The sequence below is a fragment of the Phoxinus phoxinus genome, assembly GCF_949152265.1.
Source record: "Phoxinus phoxinus genome assembly, chromosome: 3".
Classification (NCBI taxonomy): Eukaryota; Metazoa; Chordata; class Actinopteri; order Cypriniformes; family Leuciscidae; genus Phoxinus; species Phoxinus phoxinus.
Genome location: NC_136878.1, coordinates 35198975 through 35221502, shown reverse-complemented (window position 1 = coordinate 35221502; position 22528 = coordinate 35198975). Strand labels below are relative to the sequence as shown.

Here is a 22528-nt window from a genome sequence, read left to right as displayed (position 1 = left end):
TTAAGTGTTGCAGTCAATAAAATGACACTTTGTTGACTATGAATGTCTCCTGATTTTTTTTTATTATAAAAGAACCCTTACACCTGTCTTTGAAATAAGGCCTAAAATTCTTAACATTATCTTTGGTATAGAAGTTATACAAAGTTACATGATGAGCGCAAAATTAAATTCCATACTATCTACTTTCTAAATGCATATTATGGACCTTGTTGTGAACCATATGCATATTGTGCATAGCATATATGGGTGTGATTTGTGAAAAAAGCAGAGGGGGGATGTTTTTAAAATGTTTAAAAAAATATATATTTTCAGATTATATTGCAGCGGTTAAAGTATCTTTTATAGAATAATTATACTTATATTCATTATAACTTTAATGAAACAATATCGGAACATTTTGACAATTTTTTAAATAAATTTTTACATGTTAATTCAGAGCGATTTACATTTAAATAGAGCAAGATTTTCACTCTTATGCCTTGTCTTTTCCTCATTGGGAAGCACTCAAACACATTTTAAACCTTAATCTTTGAGCAGATACCCCTGTACCTCTCGTTGGTTTAATTTGGATTACATAATCAGAGAATATTTGTTCAAGCTTTCTATAGACATTATTCTTATCGTGACTGAGGCAAGTAGCCTACAGAGTTTTGGTTCATTTCTGTTCACCAGTTCATGGAGACCATGGAGCACCAGTTCATGGAGACCAAGACGGAAGAAAGTGCATCCTGTTTGTTTTCTTTATTTTACAAAAGCAAACGTTGCCTATTTTTATTTTTACCCTGTATATTTAAAATATCATAACTGGATTCAGTAAAAATTATAGACTTCTCTCTGGTGACATACTGTATTCTTCACGTCGCTACTTCTGTTACATCGTGACTTTAAGTGGAACATAACCTTACATAACTTGTAACATAACTTTACATAACTTGTAAGGTGCTATGCCTACTTACATACCCTGAAAGTTACCTTAGTTTTTGGAACTAAAAATGTAGGTTATATACACTCACTTATGTGTAAACTTACCCAGGTTTGTTGCATAACCTGCTTTCTGGAATACCCGGTTCTCACTTTATTGATCAACAGGAATTTTAAATTCTGCTTGGGTACAGAATTTAATAAAAGCTTGGGTACAGTACAAGGCAACTGTGTCTAATGCGAGTATGCCCAGTGTTGCAAGTCTGTCCCTAGCAAAAAGGTACTTGTATGGTGTCAAAATTCACTTTTTTAGGAATATTCTAATTTCCCTCTGAAATGAATGTAAAAATGTAGCTAATTCAAATGGCTTGAATATCAAGTACATAATGTAGAGATTTATAGATTGACTGGATTGTGAATTGTGGTCAATACTCTCAATTATAACTTCAAGACTTATGTATATTTTATTCATCATCAATATAAATTGGTCTGAGTAAAAAAGCAAATTAATTATTTGCATTTTAAATGCTTTTACAGCATAAAAAAAAAATCAGAACTGTCAACAGTTTAATCTCGGCCAACATTGTGTGTCTCTGTGGGTCGGTCGATTCGGTATACGAGCTCAGCAGGGAGGAAGTATCCCAGGTACTCCACTGTGTTTGGGGTGGTATCTGTGTAGTAATGCCCCCCCTCACCATGGTGACTGAAGCCATGGGTATGCTCCACTCTCAGGTCAAGACCCTGTGAATTGTGCACAGCAGAAATTAAATTGGGCACAACAAATTTGAGCTAATATGAAATACTTAGCAAAGATTCAAAATAATATTGTCAGAAAAAAAAGGAAGGTATGACATTGCTACTGGGTTGGTACTCACTGGGTCTCTGGACACCATGACAGTTTGAAAGATCAGCGGTGCACTGACTTCAAAATGCCTGAGCCAGTTATCAACGTCCTTATTGGTGTTTAGAGGGCAGGTAGAGAATCCACGTGGCTTAAAGACAGAGCAGTGAAAAGTTTATGCACACATGTAAGGAACATCCATAATGCAGCATTAATTTGATAAAAAAAAGCCCTCTCTGGTTGTTGTATGTCTTATGTTTGGAGAATGAATGTGTTACTCCTATCAGAATTTTTTTTCTTTCTATTTTGTAGAGTTTATCTCCAAAAAAGATCTTCACTTTTCTTGAGATCAACTCTACAGAAGGGATTTCTGTATATAATCTTTTGGAAACACACAATACTTATGGAGAAATCATTCTGTTTATATCAAGAAGTTGCATAATAAAAAGCTCTGTGAACTCTGAACAAATTGGTAAATTGGACCAGAAATATGTACAACATCCAACTCCATTATATAAAGAAAAGGCTTCTGTATCTTTCTTGTAATCTGAATATATCTTCTTTCTACTAGCCATGCTAAGCAGCTTACTTAAATCATGACACCGTTTCTATAAGTTTGGAAATAAGCCAGGTAAAGCACTTGCATTTCAACTTAGACAACTTAGACGCCCTTAGACTTCAACTTTTACTCTTCTTTGTACCAGTCAAACTCCTTTAAATATTCTAATCTTGATGACAATTTTTTTTTTTTTTTATCTCAACATCCCTCAAATCAATAGTGAATCAAAAGCCAAATTTTATGATCCTATTAGTCTAAATAAAATTCTGAAAACCATTATGCAGACAGAGCAGAAAATCCCTGCAGAGGTTTTTTTTCTCCTCAGCTTTCCACCACTGATTCTTTTTGAAGAATCCCTATAAGTCTACCTCTTTGCTTTTAAAACCTGATAAAACCCCCTCAAACTGTGGGTCTTATCCAATTTCCCTTAACATAGATGTGAAAATCCTGGCCAAGGTTCTCTTTCTAAGGTTAGAAACTGTTATTCAAGACTGGCTTTGTAAAAAAACTTGATCTCTCTCTGTGTGGAATGCTTTCGACTGTTGAGTGGGACTATTTATTGTATATGTTTAACAAAAAATTGGGTTTGGGGATAAATTTGAGAACATTTGTGAGTTTTTTTCCAATTAACCACAGCAAGAGCTCTTCCAACATCAGCTTTCCCATTTAAATTAGCCTCAGAAAGTTTCCGTTGCCTGGGAGATACAGTAACAAGTTTCATTTAGTTTAAAACCGGACATGAACACCCTCTCAAGTTGTATTTACAAGGTTAGGGATAGGTAGGTTAGGGATAATTTTGATACCCAAGTTGGGTGTGTCAAGCTTATATTTTTTGGCTTTTCCCAGCATTGGCCTATTTCTGAACATCAATTTTCAAGTACATTTCTGACACATTTGTTTTAGATGTTGAACTGTGCCCCTTATGGACCTATTTGGTCTTAACCCTAATGTTTCCTTGTCATCCTTACTGTCAAATGCTCTAATCTTTTGCTTGATAATTGCTAAAAGGCTTATACTAATGAACAAGAAAACTCTCTCCCCACCCAGCTAATTTAATTGGTCGTGAAGACCTCTTGCAGTTTATTCAAATAGAATGAGTGTTGTCGCAAGTCACTCGCTCGCTGATATACACGATGAGTTTTTAATTAAAGGGTTAGTTCACCCAAAAATAAAAATTCTGTCAGCAATTACTCACCCTCATGTTATTCCAACCCCATCAGACTTTCGTTCATCTTCGGAACACAAATTAAAATATTTTTTATTAAATCTGAGAGCTGTCACTCCTCCAAAGGCTTCAATTGTAATTTAAACTTGCCGGCCCAGAAAGTCCAAGTGACTGCAGTGGCTCAACCATAAGTTTAATATCAAGCGTATCAAGTAAGTATCAAGCGACGAGAATACTTTTTGTGCGTACGTGCGTGAACTCGACAGTCGACTACTGTGGACTTCGACCGAAAACAGGAAGTAAATACAGGTATGTGCGCTTGTTGAATTAACATCATTTTTTAAATATCTTTCACATCTAATGCAGTCAGATTCACCGTGTTCACTCTGAAGGAATCACTCAACATGGCTGGGCACTTGTAATGACACATCAAGGATGTTAAGAGGATAAAAGCAGGTTTAAACCTTGCCCCATTCAAGTCAATAGGGTGCAAATTTTAAAAAGAGGATAACACGGTGTAGGCAACACCGATTTTTGTCATTGTTCTCTGTATTGACAGCACTCCAAATTTACAAAAAATTGAGCTCAATGTTAAAATTGACCGGAGTTCTCCTTTAAACAAAAGTTCTACACTCCTAAAACCGGCAGATAAAACTGCACAAAAGTAAATTCTAGAGGTCAACTTGCTAAAAAGTAAATACAGCATGAGCCATTTAAAACAAATACAGAAAAGCCACTTGTGATCAGTTTTGAATGTTTGTAATTTACATTTTATATACGAGTCGATTACGCTGTTTAGTACATTTGGTTTCTTTTTTGTTTTTGTACAGTTTGCAAAAACTACACTCTCCGGCGTGGTCAAACATGTTCATAGGAATTTATGAAAAACATGAGCAAATATAGCATAAAGAGAATTAAATTACAGTTCTTCTACATGAGAGTGTTTAAGACTGTTGATAAGTGGTATTTTTAATTTTAAGTGAAAGGTAGGATGATTCATTTTTTATTCTGTCCACACCAAATTTTTTTTTTTTTGGCATCAGGCTTTTAGGTCTGATCCAGAAAACAGACGTTGTGTTTTATGTCTTAATAGTTTCTTTTTCTTTTTATGAAAACATGTGGTAAGTAGTTTTTGGCCTCATCAGCAGAATACCAAAATGTTTTAACATATCGTAAATTTCAATTGTTAGATAAACGATCTAACTATTATATCTAACAATAAACAGTTATATGTGAAAAAAGCTCAGTCGCATTAGTGTGGATTCTTGTTTATATTGAACATTGTTATTAAACCGCATAACAGTGCTAGTGTTCTTTGCCTCATCAAAGTTTTCACCGGAACATACCGACTCTGAAACAAGACCAAATAGTATGTAACATTTTACATATTTTATGTATTATGTAACATTTACACATTTTAATTATGTAACACCTTTGTTTTTTATGCATCTTTGATTTTGTTTGCATTTCTTCTGAAACACATTGTTTTGAAATTGTTTACCAATATTTAACATCACCATTCTGCCATAATCTATTGCAGCATGTCTATTTTCCTTACACTTTGAAAAACAAACTTTGAAAACAACATTGGGCCCTATCTTGCATCCAGCGCAATTGACTTTGTACACAGACGCATGTATCATTCCTATTTTGCACCCGCGCACAGCGGACTTTTCCCTCCACAAACGCATGTCGGTAAATTAGGGAGTTTGGAGTTTAAAAAAAACAATTCCGCCACTGACCAGGAAAAACCTAGTCTAAAGACAGTGGCGCGTTGCGCGATAGTCATATGCTATTTTAAGGGCGCATGCTTGGCCATTATGTAGCGTGTGAACAACGCGCATACACTTTGATTATCTAATCTAAACGGACGCAGCAGTTTTCATTTTTGCAAATCATACATTATTACAAGTAAAAATATTAACACACGAGGGAAATCATTGTTGTGTCCATGAAGATGTGAAAAAATAGGCATATTAGGCCTGTTTTACCGAAGCTTATTTGGGTGGGTTTCTCCCATCCCCATACATTGTCACTTCTCTATCTTTTACGGCCCTGACGAGAACGTCGGTCTCCTCGCCTGTGAACCGCCCCTGGCGTGCGCTGGCAAATTTGCCGTTATAATAGCAATCCGCCATTGAACAAGCGCGCCTGCTCTTAAAGGGAATGTGAGAGGACGCTCTGATTGGTTTATTTCACGTTACGCCCAAACCACACCTATGAATAATGAAGCTACTTCAGACCAACCCATTTTAGATTTGCGTCGAGCGCAAGAGTCATTTATCCCGCCGGTATAATAGCAACAGCGCCCGGGATCCGCCCACAAAGTTACTTGCATTTCGCGTTTGATACTTGCGTTTCAGATCGTTAAAATAGGGCCCTATGTGTTTTCTTAGAATGTCGTCAGCTGGTAGAAATTTCTTGCGTATGACTCTCTCACACCTATCGCAGGTGTTGCCTGCACCATCTAATCTACAGCAAAAGAAAACTAACTAAAAAGAGTTGCGAATGTGCGTTTGTACGTTGAAATGTATGTTATTCGATTAAAAATGCCACGAAACAAAGACAAGAAAATGTTTTTCTATAAGTGACCCTCAAAATCTGTGCATACAACAAAACACAGTGCATCACTGTACGATGATTTATCAGAAAATTACTTTTGTCACTTTGTTTGAAGAAAAAAACTTAAATCAGCTGGTGCTTGATAACTATTGGAGTTATTAAACACCCCTGAATTCGGTAATGACGTGTTTTATGCAATATTTATATCACGTTTCAATTTTAACTCAATACATTTGAATGGGCTAAAGGTCTATAACTGAACTTTAACAACTTAATATTTGGTAAAAGTTAACTTCAGGCCTGCACAAAATGAAATACATCCTAACTACTTTCTAAATGCTTGTTACGGATCTTATTTTGAACAATCCACCCATGCGTATGGTTTTGACCTTGTAATGTTTAATCAAAATATTCTAATTGGAGTGAAAATAAATTTCTCTCAGGCATCATGCATGTTGTGCATGTCACTAAACGTCTTGGTAACGGATGTAACCCTCGTTCCCTGAGTAGGAAACGGAGACGTTACGTCGAATGACGACGAAATGGGGTTCGCTTAGAAGCCTATCATCTTCGAAAGAAATAAAACGAGCCAATGGTAAGGAAATGCCATGGGTCTGCTGGATTTGCAGGGAGGACGCCGCAACATGCAGGTATGTTTCTTCGCTGAGGAGCCAAGACTGAACTCAGGCTGTTCCAGCGGTTCCCTTTCGTTGTCACTTCGAGTTACGTCGAATGGCGACGAAATGGGGTTCCCACAATCACGCCACCTCGGCTGTCTTCCAGTGCCCTGCGTAAGTCTGAGCTCCCTGTCTTGAGACTAGCACGGACGAAGGACTCCTACTTAACACAGGAATACCAAGGTACACTGGGAAGCACATTTCAGTGGAAATATGCAATCAGTGCCTGCCCGAAGGAGGGGACTTACAGAATACACATATGACCCGGAGGGGGGTGCATACGGAGAACACTGGGTTGCCAAGGGAAAGACACATGCTCAGAGAGGCTTACAGTGGAAATACACATGTGGGGGTCACCCAGAGGGGGAACCATGCACATGGCGGCACCTAGCCAATCGCGAAGCTGCCAGAGGCATACTCTGACGTTGACATCAACAGCGTTGGAGGAACTCAGGGCTTGTGAGGCTCACCTGAGGAGAATATTGCACGTATCCAGTCCGTGGAGTTAAATGGCGAGCAAGTGAAGACACCTAAGCGGGTCCTAGTACCGGCTGGTTGAAGCGAGTACACGGGAGGACACTGGCTCCACTCGAAGATTGTAGAATCTGGCGAATGTGTTGGGTGTCGCCCAGCCTGCAGCTCTGTAGATGTCTGTTAGCGAGGCGCCATGCGCTAGAGCCCAAGAGGTCACACTCCGGGTGGAGTGGGCCTTCACACCAAGGGGGCACTGCCGACCTTGCTGCTGGTAAGCCAAAGCAATGGTGTCCACTATCCAGTGAGACAACCTTTGCTTGGAGAGAGCCTTTCCCTTCAGCTTCCCACCATAACAGACAAAGAGCTGGTCTGAGGTCCTGAAACATTGTGTTCTGTCTACGTAAGCACGGAGGGCGTGTACTGGACAGAGCAATGCCAAGGCTGGGTCTGCCTCCTCCAGGGGCAGCACTTGCAGGTAGAGCCCTGCATTTCAGCCCGAGCCCGACGGGCCCCGACTTATTTACGCCCCTAGGGCCGGGCTTCGGGCCAATTTTCACGTCATAGTTCACACGCGGGCCGGGCCTCGGGCCTGTTTTAGGCTTATCCTTCTTTTTATAGCCTATTTCAGACATGTATTAAAATTAAATATGAGAAGTTGACGATGGAAAAACAAACATAGAAATACGTTTGTAAGTCTGCTCGCGCTCGCGCACACACACACACTGAGCCCGAGCCGGCGTCTGTTCCTGAGCCCGAGCCGGCGTCTGTTCCTGAGCCCAAGCCCGAGCCCGAGCCGGCGTCTGTTCCTGAGCCCGAGCCGGCGTCTGTTCCTGAGCCCGAGCCCGAGCCGGCGTCTGTTCCTGAGCCCGAGCCGGCGTCTGTTCCTGAGCCCGAGCCCGAGCCGGCGTCTGTTCCTGAGCCCGAGCCCGAGCCGGCGTCTGTTCCTGAGCCCGAGCCGGCGTCTGTTCCTGAGCCCGAGCCCGAGCCGGCGTCTGTTCCTGAGCCCGAGCCCGAGCCGGCGTCTGTTCCTGAGCCCGAGCCCGAGCCGGCGTCTGTTCCTGAGCCCGAGCCGGCGTCTGTTCCCGAGCCCGAGCCGGCGTCTGTTCCCGAGCCCGAGCCGGCGTCTGTTCCCGAGCCCGAGCCTGTTCCCGAGCCGGCGTCTGTTCCTGAGCCCGAGCCGGCGTCTGTTCCTGAGCCCGAGCCGGCGTCTGTTCCTGAGCCCGAGCCGGCGTCTGTTCCTGAGCCCGAGCCGGCGTCTGTTCCTGAGCCCGAGCCGGTGTCTGTTCCTGAGATGTCTTATCGATCACAAGTTCAGTATGGCGTACCACAAGGCTCAGTACTAGGACCGCTGCTGTTCACTCTGTACATGCTACCATTAGGAGATATCATTAGGAAACATGGAATTAGCTTTCACTGTTATGCCGACGATACTCAGCTGTATATTTTTTCAAAACCTAACGAAACTTACCAATTCACAAAATTAACGGAATGCATAGCTGATATAAAAAATTGGATGACTAGTAATTTCCTACTACTAAATTCAGAAAAAAACAGAGATTCTAATTATTGGACAAAAAACTTCCACACATAATAACCTAGAGTACTGTCTAACACTTGATGGCTGCTCTGTTAAGTCTTCGTCGTCAGTTAGGAACCTGGGTGTGCTCTTTGATGCCAATCTTTCATTTGAAAGTCATGTGTCTAGTATCTGTAAAACCACATTTCTCCATCTTAAAAAAATATATCTAAATTACGCCATATACTCTCATTGACAAATGCGGAACAATTCGTTCATGCGTTCATGACCTCAAGGCTAGATTACTGTAATGCTCTACTGGGTGGTTGCCCTGGACGCTTAACAAACAAACTACAGCTAGTTCAAAACGCAGCAGCTCGAGTTCTTACCAGAACCAGGAAGTATGACCATATTAGTCCCGTTCTGTCAACACTGCATTGGCTGCCTATTACACATCGTATAAATTTTAAAATATTGCTGATTACTTACAAATAACTAAATGTTTTAGTTCCGCAGTACTTGAGCGAGCTCTTAACGCATTATAGTCCTTCGCGTCTATTGCGATCTCAAAATTCCGGCCAGTTAATAATACCTAGAATATCAAAATCGACTGCTGGCGGTAGATCCTTTTCCTATTTAGCACCAAAACTTTGGAACAGTCTTCCTACCATTGTCCGGGAAGCAGACACACTCTGTCAGTTCAAAGCTAGATTAAAGACACATCTCTTTGACCTAGCATTCACATAATGCATTATAGACTTCTATAACTCAATGTTAGGCTGCATAGATTAGGTCAGCCAGAACTGGGAACACTTCCCTTAAATCCTGATGTACTCGTTACATGATAAGAAGAATGGCATCTACGCTAATTTTAGTGTCTTGTTTATCCTGAGGTTTTCCCGCAGCCTGTCGGATCCAGATCTGACGAAGGACCTTCGCCTGGACTCGATGACAACGCAGTGCTGAAGTGCCAACTAGCCTCTCCCTATGGAGGATCCCTTTACCACTCTACAGATAAAGCATTGTGGAAAATTCACGTATCTCCCCCGTAGTGATAAAATAAAATAAAATTCTGTATCAAATTTATAGGCAGGACAAGTAGTTTAAGGCTTGGTTTGTAGAGAATTACAAACATGCGCACATATATTCAAACAGACATCATTTCAAACACATTATTTCAAATCTGCCGGCAGTCGTGAGTAATCTCCCCCTCGCATTCGTCACAGTGCCACTGAGTGTAAAAAGTGAAAGGCGAAGCTTGAATTTCCAGGTATGTCCCTCTTTGGCTAATGTATTTACAAGATGGAGGCGCAACATGGCTTCCGCCATTCGAGTAGCTCACCCGTATGTATTATAAATGGCAGATTTACGCTTACGAGAATACTTGATTAGTTGGTAGAAGTAATTATACATTAATGAGCACATATCATTTTGAAAGAACAGAAAGAAAGTGTTTTTTGCTAAGAATCAACTTTTACAATTACACAGTGTAGCTTTAAAACTTAACTTTTTATCCCTGATGTCCTTACACAGCTCTCTGGTCTTGGCCATTATGGAGAGGTTGGAGTCTGTTTGATTGATTGTGTGGACTGGTGTCTTTAATCAAGTACTTATATCAAGCAATAAAATGCTAATTATGAAGATTTTAAGGATAATAGAGGATAAAAGATTTTGAAGATAATAAAGATTTTCTGGATTTTTGTTTTAGATTCCGTCTCTCACAGTTGAAGTGTAACTATGATACAATTACAGACCTCTACATGCTTTGTAAGTAGGAAAACCTGCAAAATCGGCAGTGTATCAAATACTTGTTCTCCCCACTGTATATAGTCTCTCTGGTATGTTTTAACACTAAATATAATGGTAGAACTGTATAGAGTGGTGGAAATTTTTTGGAAATTAGTAAGCATTTTAGCACTTCCCGAAGTCAATGGGTTTTTTGAATAGGTTTTTGGTTAAAGGGCTGAAATAAGGTCTGTGGTGAACAAGCTCAAGACAATTTCTCAATAGATTTTTTGATTGGTTAAAATTAATGGAGAATATTTAGTGTTTTTCTGTGGGTGCTCAGCCATTATGCTCTCAAGACTTCGTGCACCCACGGGATCGGCACCTATGACCATTCTCTGCATTTGGTCCCTGCTGTTCTCTCTCTCATCCCTGATTTATTAATAAACAGAGAATAAAGAAAAAAAATTGGATTCGGTTTTCCCACTAGATGGTAACAATCGTTTACATTCGTCTTTTTGTTGTTTTTCACCCTATTGGGTAACACTTCACTTGAAGGGGTGTGCATAAGATTGACATGACACCTTCATAATCATGACATGACACATGTCATGAATATGAAGGAGGCTTTATGCATGTTTATGACTGTCATTAAGTGTCATTTGCTTCATTATGACATTTTAATGCGAATTAGACAATGTTTGAGATGTCTTTGTCATGACAACTTGACATAAACCAATACATCATAACCTGTCAGTGTCTTTGTCATGACAACTTGATATTACCAAGACAACGTAACCTGTCATAAACATGACACAGCAGGTTAATTATCAAACTTAAGAAACTACTTAGCTTTATGGGTTAACATTACATTAAACTGTCATTTGGTTGGTTTTGACATTGGCTGTCATGAGGCCATTATAACTGCATCATGAATATTTTTCTTGACCTCAACTACAGTGGTACAAATTTAATTTGTCAATAAAATGTCATTAAGTGTTAATACCCAATTTATTTTATAAGTGTCATGAATATTTTTCTGCATTGGTACAAGTTGAACTTGTCATTAAATGTTAAGTCTTATTACTTAATGATTACAAATCATTTTAAATACCTTAACAAAATGCAACAGACACATCAAAAGATTATACATAACTTTATGTACAGTATGTGCACAATACATAAAAAAAACTGGACAACTAACATACTTTTCCTTCCTCACACAGAGGGTTCTAACATGAATATAATTACATGTGCTTCCTTATTTTTTACAAAAGGGTTACAAAATAATCTCAACACATATTTAGTGTTTTGGAGGGAAAACAACAGGATTATTTGTTCATGAAAAAAAAAAAACATTAGGTGTACTTATACATTATTGGGAGGAGTTGTCCACTTTTTTTCTTTGCTGTGACAATTTAATGTAATGTTATGTTAACCCATAAAGCTAAGTAGTTTCTTAAGTTTGATAATTCATCTGCTATGTCATGTTTATGACATATTTATGTTGTCTTGGTAATGTCAAGTTGTCATGACAAAGACACTGACAGGTTATGATGTATTGGTTTATGTCAAGTTGTCATAACAAAGACATCTCAAACAATGTCCTATTTGCATTAAAAATGTCATAATTGAGCGAATAACACTTAATGACATTTGTCATAAACATTAATAAAAGCTTCATACTCATGACATGTGTCATGTTCTAATAATAATAATAATAATAATAATATATTTTATTTGTAATGCACTTTACATTTGGAGCAAATCTCAAAGTGCTACAGTTAAGATAATAAATGCATGGTAAAAAACATCAGTGTAAAATACAAATAGACATAACAGTTAAAAGTCATAAGTTCAAAATGAAATCTTGCAAAGGTTTTTGATATGGGCTTCGAAGGCGAGTTGTGGGTCATATCTTACCCCAAGATTTGTGACAGTTGTGGACAGGGGAATGTCATGACCAGAGATAGTTATACCAGTTATGAAGGAAGACTGGGTTTGATGTGGGGTGCCAACAAGAATTGCCTCAGTTTTGGAGCTGTTTAACTGAAGGAAGTTTTGTTTCATCCACACCTTTATCTCCTCCAGACAGTCAGTGAGTGTTGAAGACGGAAATGAGGTTGGTGAAGTTGCAGAGGCATGCGTTTCCGATTTCATATACAGTTGTGTGTCATCAGCATAGCAGTGAAATGAGACTCTATAGCGGCTAATGACATGACAGAGGGGGAGGATATAAGTGATGAAGAGGATGGGGTCAAGGACCCACCAGATCCTCCTGTCAATCCTAAAGAGGAAGGGCATCTCGGGAACTGCACTCCTGTGGTTCAAGTCTTACCTCTCAGGTAGGTCCTTTAGGGTGTCGTGGAGGGGTGATGTGTCTAAAACCCTACATCTAGCTACTGGTGTGCCTCAGGGCTCAGTGCTTGGACCACTTCTCTTCTCCATCTACATGACATCACTAGGATCTGTGATTCTGAAACATGGCTTCTCCCATCACTGCTATGCTGATGACACACAACTCTACCTCTCATTCCAGCCTGATGATCCGACGGTAGCCGCTCGCATCTCAGCCTGCCTGACAGACATTTCCGGCTGGATGAAGGACCACCACCTTCAACTAAACCTTGCGAAGACAGAGCTACTTGTAATCCCGGCTAGCCCAGCAATTCATCACAACTTCACCATTCAGCTAGGCTCGTCATCCATAACTCCATCAAGATCAGCCAGGAACCTTGGAGTTGTAATTGATGATCAATTGAACTTCACAGACCACATTGCTAGCACTGCTCGGTCATGCAGATTTGCCTTATACAACATCCGAAAGATCAAGTCCTTCCTATCAAAGCATGCTACACAACTCCTTGTTCAGGCACTTGTTCTATCCAGACAAGATTATTGTAATGCTCTCCTGGCTGGTCTCCCAGCTTGCACTGTCAAACCTCTGCAACTGATCCAGAATGCTGCAGCTAGAGTGGTTTTCAACGAGCCGAAGAGAGCACACGTCACTCCCCTCCTCAAAGAATTGCACTGGTTGCCAGTTGCCGCTCGCATCAAATTCAAGTCATTGACGTTTGCCTACAGAACAACCACTGGTACTGCTCCCCTGTACCTAAACTCATTACTTCAAACTTATGTGCCATCCAGAAATTTGCGCTCTGCAAGCGAACGGCGTCTTGTGGTGCCATCTCAAAGAGGCACGGAATTTCTTTCTCGGACCTTTACCATGACTGCTCCCTGCTGGTGGAACGGTCTGCCTAACTCAATCAGAGCTGCTGAGTCTGTAGCCATTTTTAAAAAACTGCTGAAGACCTATCTTTTTCGACAGCACTTGATCCAGTAATACTAACTCTTTCTCTACTATTCAATCTTTATAAAAAAATTTAAAAAATAAAATAAAAATCCTGCGTTAGATTGAACTGCGAAGGGTCATAGCACTTACATACTGTTGTCCTACTGTTAGTTTAATTGCTTCTATTGCTCTCATTTGTAAGTCGTTTTGGATAAAAGCGTCAGCTAAATGAATAAAATGTAAATGTAAATGTTGGCGGCAACAACTTTTTCCAGTACTTTGGAGAGGAATGGGAGATTGGAAATGGGCCTATAATTTGCAAATATATCTGGATCAAGGGTGGGTTTTTTGAGAAGTGGTCTGATGATGGCTGTTTTTAGGGCAGATGGAACATTGCCGGACTGGAGGGAGTGGTTTATTACAGTGGAAATCAGAGGGCTTAGGACAGAGATGTTTACTTTCACTAGAGCTGTAGGAAAAGGGTCGAGGGTACAGGTGGTGGGTTTCATCCTTTTGATAATCTTCTCAACCTCTTGCTGTGAAATTTCTGGGAAGCAGTGTAGGGGCTCGGAGATTGCAAGCTGTGAGTGGATAGTCAAGGTGGATAGTGGTGAGGATCCAGGAAAAGTAGAATGAATTGAGTCTATTTTTGTTTTGAAAAAGTCCAGAAAATGATTACCGTGCTCTTCTGTAGCTTCTGTAAGTGATGTGATTTGTGGTTTGAGTAGATGATTTATGGTGGAAAGCAGCTTTTTGCAGTTTCCGGGTCTATTTCTGATGATGTTTGAATAAAAATGTGACCGTGCCTCTGTAACTGCCTTTGAGTAGTCCTTTTGGTGTTCCCGAAAAGCGAGCTTGTGCACAGTGAGACCTGTGGCTTTGTATCTCCTCTCAATGGCACGCCCAGCTGCCTTCATTTTTCGTAGCTCACCGGTGTACCAGGGGGCTGATCGGGAGAAAGTGACCGTTCTGGTTTTGACCGGGGCGTGGAGATCCAGAATGCTTCTGAGGGTGTTATTGTAATAGTCCACTGAATCCATGGGTGGTAGACAGTTTACAGAAAGGAGATGATGAAGGTCGGATGCCATAGTCTCTAGGTTGATTTTTTTCAGGTTTCTGAAGCAGATTTGGCGTTTGGGCTTAATGAGGGTGGATGGTGAAGACATCTTCATGGAGATGGCCTTATGGTGGGAAACTCCCAGATTATACACCAGAAGATTGCTGAGATGAATGGAGTTTGTAATGACTAGGTCGAGAGTGTGGCCCCTGGTATGAGTGGGGGCATCAACATCAAACAGTCGATTAATTGGAGGAATTCTTCTGCGAGACGGCAAGTGGAGGAATTAACATGAATATTCATATCTCCAAGTACAATGATATTGGCAGACATTGTACAGAAGGTTGAAAGAAGATTGGTCATCTTTGGGATGAAAGAGGAGTTTGGTTTGGGTGGCCGGTAGATAAGTAGTATCGTCGTGGAAATAGGGTGCTTACATTTAAATGCAAGGCATTCAAACGAAGACAGATCAGGCAGGGTTATAGGGGACAAGATCAGATCACTTTGATCACCTGTATGACAGCCAAACCACCACCACGCCCTGTGCTCCGGGCTTTCTGTAAGTAGCAATAGCCAGGAGGACAGGTCTCATTTAAAGAAGAATAAACTTCTAGTTGATGCCAAGTTTCTGTAAGGCACATCATATCCAAACACTTTTCCACAATATGGTCATGTATGAGGCAAGCTTTGTTTGTGATGGATTGTGCATTGAAAAGTTAAATCTTGACATTTGATACAGCAGTGGGTCTCTGTATTTGTCGAAGTAGACTGAGGTCCACTCCACGTTTTCCATCCCGGTTAGTGCGTAGCGTCGTCATGGAAACTCCAGTGTTACTAGTCCTAGGAGTGTCAGCGCCCTGATGACGTGTTCGAGATGCGACGATGCGCACACCAGACCAGAGGGATGAGATGTTGTGATCAGACCGGGAGAAAACAAACTTTCGACGGCAACTTCTGTGGATGTAACGGGGCCGGCGAAGGAGTCAAAATTGTTTAATGACTGATATGCACGATTGAGTGGTATAGTTGTTGAATTTCTTCATGGTGGAGGAATAGTTCAGCATCATGCATGTCGCAAAGAGTGGCTGTTAGCCGTTTGCCATGCCCGTGATGCACAGAGGAAAGCCGTCAGACACAGTAACGTTAACCAGAAAACTGTGACTTTGGGTGGAGACCTCGCAATCATCGGCAGTGACTTTGGATGAAAGCCTCACGGTAACAGGCAGTGATGAACAGATACGGGAATCCCAGAGCGATGGAAAACTGGTTGGTAGACAGCCGCTTGAGTTGGCGGAATCCATACAGAACACATGCAAATCCACAGTGTTTACTAGTGAGCAGTGACACTAGTATAACTTACTGAACTTAATACTGGTGGTTAAACGTTACTATACAACATACAACAACTGTTGCACTGTAGAGGATTTACGGTTAGAGAAACGGAGAAGCGGCGAACAAGCCACGCCAGCGTCCTCTCCTCTCTCCTCTTCTTTAATCGATAGATCGATCGATCGATGTTATGAAGGTGTCATGTCAATCTTTTGCACACCCCTTAAAGTAAAGTGTTACCCAGTAGGGTTTCACTTCTTTATTTCGTCTATATATTATTATTTATAGTTACTGTTATTTAAATTAATTTTAATTTACTATTATTATTAGGGGCCAAGCACTGAAGGTGCAGGCACCTATTGTATCTGTTCCGGTTCTTATTAGGGGCCAAGCACTGAAGGTGCGGGCACCTATTGTATCTGTTCCGGTTCTTATTAGGGGCCAAGCACTGAAGGTGCGGGCACCTATTGTATCTGTTCCGGTTCTTATTAGGGGCCAAGCACTGAAAGTGCGTAGTATTATTATTATTAGGGGCCAAGCACTGAAAGTGCGTAGGCACCTATTGTATCTGTTAGCGTTCCTATTATTATTATTAGGGGCCAAGCACTGAAGGTGCGGGCACCTATTGTATCTGTTCCGGTTCTTATTAGGGGCGAAGCACTGAAGGTGCGGGCACCTATTGTATCTGTTCCGGTTCTTATTCTTCTTTTTCTTCCGACTGGGCGTCTATGGCAGCCCATAGAAGCGTATGCGGGAAAGTTGTTTTGGTTTGACATTCTGATAGAGGACAGTCCCAACATCAAATACACCAATTTTGGTGTTTCTAACTCATTCCCTCTAGCGCCACCACCTGTCCAAAGTTTCAGAAATTGTATGCTAATAACTTTTGAACCGTAAGGCCTATCAACAAAATTCTTTTTTCCTCTGATTCCTGAGCTCATGGCGATTCGATTGCACTCTATGACGTCATTTTCCGTCATAATAGTTTTCCCGCCATTTTGAATTTTCCGAAAAACCTACTTTTTCGAACTCCTCCTAGGCCGTTGCTCCGCATTTCACGAAAATTGAACCAGATCATCTCCAGACCATGACGACAAAAAGTTATGGAATTCAAGTTGATTTGTCGAACCGTTCACGAATACCGCGCAAATAAATTTTACGTAGCGCTTGCGAAAACAGACGTAAGGCCGTATCTCCACAACGCTTTATCAGATTCAGACCAAATTTGGTACATGTCATCACAAGCATGACCTGAGGCTACATGCTGCGTTTCGGCGCAGCGCCACCTACTGGTCCGGAGATATGAAGAATTTATGTTTTTGCTTATAACTTCTGAACGGTTTGTCCAAAAATCATAAAAGTGGTCTCGATAGATTCAGGGCGTCATACTGAGTTGACTGATATTCAATTTTCCCATATCGGCCATTTTGGCTGTCGGCCATTTTGAATTATGTGCTAAAATGCTGTATTTTATGAACGCATGAACGTATCGTTACGAAACTCAGTATGGGTCATCAGTACAAGGCCTTGAAGGTACTCAAAAGATTTCAAGACAGCGCCACCTTTTGGTCAAAAGTTATAATTAAATTTCCAAAAATGCTAATAACTTTTGCATACATTTGCCTATTGTAATGACACTGATCTTAATAGATTCCTTGGGTTATGCTGAAAACATAGATACCAATTTTGCCATAGTCAGCCAAACTTCACTGTCCGCCATCTTTATTTTCTTTTAAAACCTACTTTTTCGAACTCCTCCTAGACCGAACGTCCGATTTTCACCAAAATCATATCGTGTCATCTCCAGACCGTGCCGAGTAAAAGTTATGGATTTCGTGTCGATAGACGAAACCGTTTTCGTATACCGCAGTGACAAAGTTGAGGCATGATGCCAAAATGACTATTCAGGCTTTATATCTGCAATGCCTTGACATATTGACACCAAACTTTGTATGTGTCATTGTCACTTCACTCTGACCACATCACATCAGTTTCGTAACTGCGCCACCTATTGGTCGAAAGTGATAATCATATTTTTAGTTATTGTATGTGATTTTTCAACCATTTTGCCAAAATTCATCTTCAAATGTCTTCAATTGCTCCTAGCTGCAGTTGGTCTCACACTCCCAGCCACTTTGGCATGTCTTGTCGTCTTGCTTGCGCTTGGCCCCGGTGATTGCTGCTTGCAGCTATATTTAGGGGCCAAGCACTGAAGGTGCGGGCACCTATTGTATCTGTTCCCGTTCTTATTCTTCTTTTTCTTTTTCCGACTGGGAGTCTATGGCAGCCTATAGAACCGTTTGCGGGAAACTTATGAAAATTGGCACAGTGATAGAGGACAGCCTGAACTATCATCATAGCAAATTTGGAGTCTCCAACTCATTCCCTCTAGCGCCACCAGCTGTCCAAAGTTTCACTCATGTTTATGCTAATAACTTTTGAACCACAAGGGCTAGAAACAAAATTCTTTTTTCCTCTGATTCCTGAGCTCACGACGATTCGACTGCACCCTGTGACGTCATTTTCCGTCATAATAGTTTTCCCGCCATTTTGAATTTTCCGAAAAAACTACTTTTTCGAACTCCTCCTAGGCCGTTGCTCCGAATTTCACGAAAAATGAACCAGATCATCTCCAGACCTTGACGACCAAAAGTTATGGAATTCAAGTTGATTCGAATTACCGTTCTCAAATACCGCGCAAATAAATTTTACGTAGCGCTTGCGAAAACAGACGTAAGGCCGTATCTCCACAACGCTTTATCGGATTCAGACCAAATTTGGTACATGTCATCACAAGCATGACTTGAGGCTACATGCTGCGTTTTGGCGCAGCGCCACCTACTGGTCCGGAGATATGAATAATTTATGTTTTTGCTTATAACTTCTGAACGGTTTGTCCAAAAATCACAAAAGTGGTCTCGTTAGATTCAGGGCGTCGTGCTGAGTTGACTGATATCCAATTTTCCCATATCGGCCATTTTTGCTGTCGGCCATTTTGAATTATGTGCTAAAATGCTGTATTTTATGAACGCATGAACGTATCGTTACGAAACTCAGTATGGGTCATCAGTACAACGCCCTAAAGGTACTCAAAAATTTATGAGACAGCGCCACCTTTTGGTCAAAAGTTATAATGAAATTTCCAAAAATGCTAATAACTTTTGAATAAATTTGCCTATAGTAATGACACTGATCTCAATAGATTCCTTGGGTTATGCTGAAAACATAGATACCATTTTTGTCATAGTCAGCCAAACTTCCTGTCCGCCATCTTTATTTTCTTTTAAAACCTACTTTTTCGAACTCCTCCTAGACCGAACGTCCGATTTTCACCAAAATCGGATCGTGTCATCTCCAGACCGTGCCGAGTAAAAGTTATGGATTTCGTGTCGATAGACGAAACCGTTTTCATATACCGCAGCGGCAAAGTTGAGGCATGATGCCAAAATGACTATTCAGGCTTTATATCTGCAATGCCTTGACATATTGACACCAAACTTTGTATGTGTCATTGTCACTTCACTCTGACCACATCACATCAGTTTCGTAATTGCGCCACCTATTGGTCGAAAGTGATAATCATATTTTTAGTTATTGTATGTGATTTTTCAACCATTTTGCCAAAATTCATCTTCAAATGTCTTTAATTGCTCCTTGCTGCAGTTTGTCTCACACTTTCAGCCATGTAGGCATATCTCGTCGTCTGCTTTTGCGCTTGGCCCCGTAATGGCTGCTTGCAGCTATATTTCTTCTTTTTCTTTTTTTTCTTCCGACTGGGCGTCTATGGCAGCCTATAGAACCGTTTGCGGGAAACTTATGAAAATTGGCACAGTGATAGAGGATAGCCTGAACTATCACCATAGCTAATTTGGAGTCTCCAACTCATTCCCTCTAGCGCCACCAGCTGTCCAAAGTTTCACTCATGTTTATGCTAATAACTTTTGAACCACAAGGGCTAGAAACAAAATTCTTTTTTCCTCTGATTCCTGAGCTCACGACGATTCGACTGCACCCTATGACGTCATTTTCCGTCATAATACTTTCCCCGCCATTTTGAATTTTCCGAAAAACCTACTTTTTCGAACTCCTCCTAGGCCGTTGCTCCGAATTTCACGAAAATTTAACCAGATCATCTCCAGACCATGACGACAAAAAGTTATGGAAATAAAGTTGATTCGAATAACCGTTCTCGAATACCGCGCAAATAAATTTTACGTAGCGCTTGCAAAAACAGACGTAAGGCTGTATCTCCACAACACTTTATCGGATTCAGACCAAATTTGGTTCTTGTCATCACAAGCATGACCTGAGGCTACATGCTGCGTTTCGGCTCAGCGCCACCTACTGGTCCGGAGATATGAAGAATTTATGTTTTTGCTTATAACTTCTGAACGGTTTGTCCAAAAATCACAAAAGTGGTCTCGTTAGATTCAGGGCGTCGTGCTGAGTTGACTGGCTGTCGGCCATTTTGAATTATGTGCTAAAATGCTGTATTTTATGAACACATGAACGTATCGTTACGAAACTCAGTATGGGTCATCAGTACAACGCCCTAAAGGTACTCAAAAATGTATGAGACAGCGCCACCTTTTGGTCAAAAGTTATAATGAAATTTACATAAATGCTAATAACTTTTGAATAAATTTGCCTATAGTAATGACACTGATCTCAATAGATTCCTTGGGTTATGCTGAAAACATAGATACCAATTTTGCCATAGTCAGCCAAACTTCCTGTCCGCCATCTTTATTTTCTTTTAAAACCTACTTTTTCGAACTCCTAGACCGAACGTCCGATTTTCACCAAAATCGGATCGTGTCATCTCCAGACCGTCCCGAGTAGAAGTTATGGATTTCGTGTCGATAGACGAAACCGTTTTCGTATACCGCAGTGGCAAAGTTGAGGCATGATGCCAAAATGACTATTCAGGCTTTATATCTGCAATGCCTTGACATATTGACACCAAACTTTGTATGTGTCATTGTCACTTCACTCTGACCACATCACATCAGTTTCGTAACTGCGCCACCTATTGGTCGAAAGTGATAATCATATTTTTAGTTATTGTATGTGATTTTTCAACCATTTTGCCAAAATTCATCTTCAAATGTCTTTAATTGCTGCAGTTTGTCTCACACTTTCAGCCATGTAGGCATATCTCGTCGTCTGCTTTTGCGATTGGCCCCGTAATGGCTGCTTGCAGCTATATTTATTATTATTTTCATTATTATTGTATTTGAGTGTCTTGGTGCATGCATTCATAATCTTTTTTTATTGTGCCTGACTGAACAAATGTTGCATTGTCTTTTATTTTTGTAACACTTTGATAGAAAAGTAGCAATAAAAAGAGTTAAACTAAATATATTAATTAAAATTACATTTTTTAATTTTAGTATATTTTAAACATTTTATAAAATATTCGTATTTGTATATATTCTATTTCTGACATAAATTCACACGTGAAATACTGTTATTCAAAGAAATGCAAACAACTCCCTAACATCTTAAAGGGTCACCCAAAACAATAAAAAAAATCTCACCATTTACTCACCTTCATCTTGTTCCAAACCTGTAAGACTTTCTTTCTTCTACAGAAGACAACAGTTGATATTTTGAAGAATATCAACCAATCAGTTTTGGTGCCCATTTACTTAAATTGTATAGACATAAACACTGAGATGTTTATTTATTTATTTATATATTATCTTATGTTCCACAGAAGAAATAAACTCTACAGGTTTGGAATGATATGAGGGTGGGTAAATGAGATCAAAATCTTTAGGTGAACTTAACACATATGTCCATAAAAGTTTAGGTAATTTGTTTTATTGTCTATAGAATCGACAACTCAGTAAATATAGACATTACGATGCTGTGATAGTCATCCATACAAATGACAAAATAATTACTCAAATGCATATTATTTAGAAACTGCATGTGCTGCTAATATATTATTTTTAGTATTTTAATTTCCAAAATCTTGTGCATTATAGGCCATGCAAATATTAACATTTAATTATTACCATGATATGGATCTTTGCCTTCCCCTTTTGTATGACAAAAGTTCCCCCCAGGGCCATGCTCTTCTCCCCATAATGTTCTTCCATGGTCTTTCTCATGCAGCTCACAAGACTGTCATCTCCAGTCCTTCTGCAGGCTCTCACCTCAATGACCTGCAATTGTAGTTATTTCAAACCTGGTTACATTTAAAAGTTTGAGGTCAATATGATTTATGACTTCTGAAGGACTATGTGACACTGAAGTAATGGTTGCAGAATATTCAGCTTTGCCATCACAGGAATAAAATTACAAAACTTTAAAATATATTCAAATATAAAAACAGTTATTTTAAATGGTAAAATAATACTATTTCACAATTTTACTGTGTTTTAGCTCAACTATGTGTAGCC

At 40.2% G+C, this 22528-nt stretch overlaps 1 protein-coding gene across 1 annotated transcript in view; it reads right to left on the bottom strand.

Moving 5' to 3' along the window:
- Window positions 1-717: 717 nt before the first annotated feature.
- Window positions 718-22528, bottom strand: part of cUnh11orf54 (chromosome Un C11orf54 homolog) — a 37788-nt gene continuing 15977 nt past the window's right edge. Inside the window, exons 6-8 of the mRNA XM_079605782.1 lie at window positions 22142-22291; window positions 1797-1913; window positions 718-1662 (exon numbers count right to left, since the gene is read on the bottom strand). Coding sequence (XP_079461908.1) covers window positions 1489-1662; window positions 1797-1913; window positions 22142-22291 — 441 coding nt within the window. The 3' untranslated portion in view covers window positions 718-1488. The remainder of the gene's footprint in view (window positions 1663-1796; window positions 1914-22141; window positions 22292-22528) is intronic.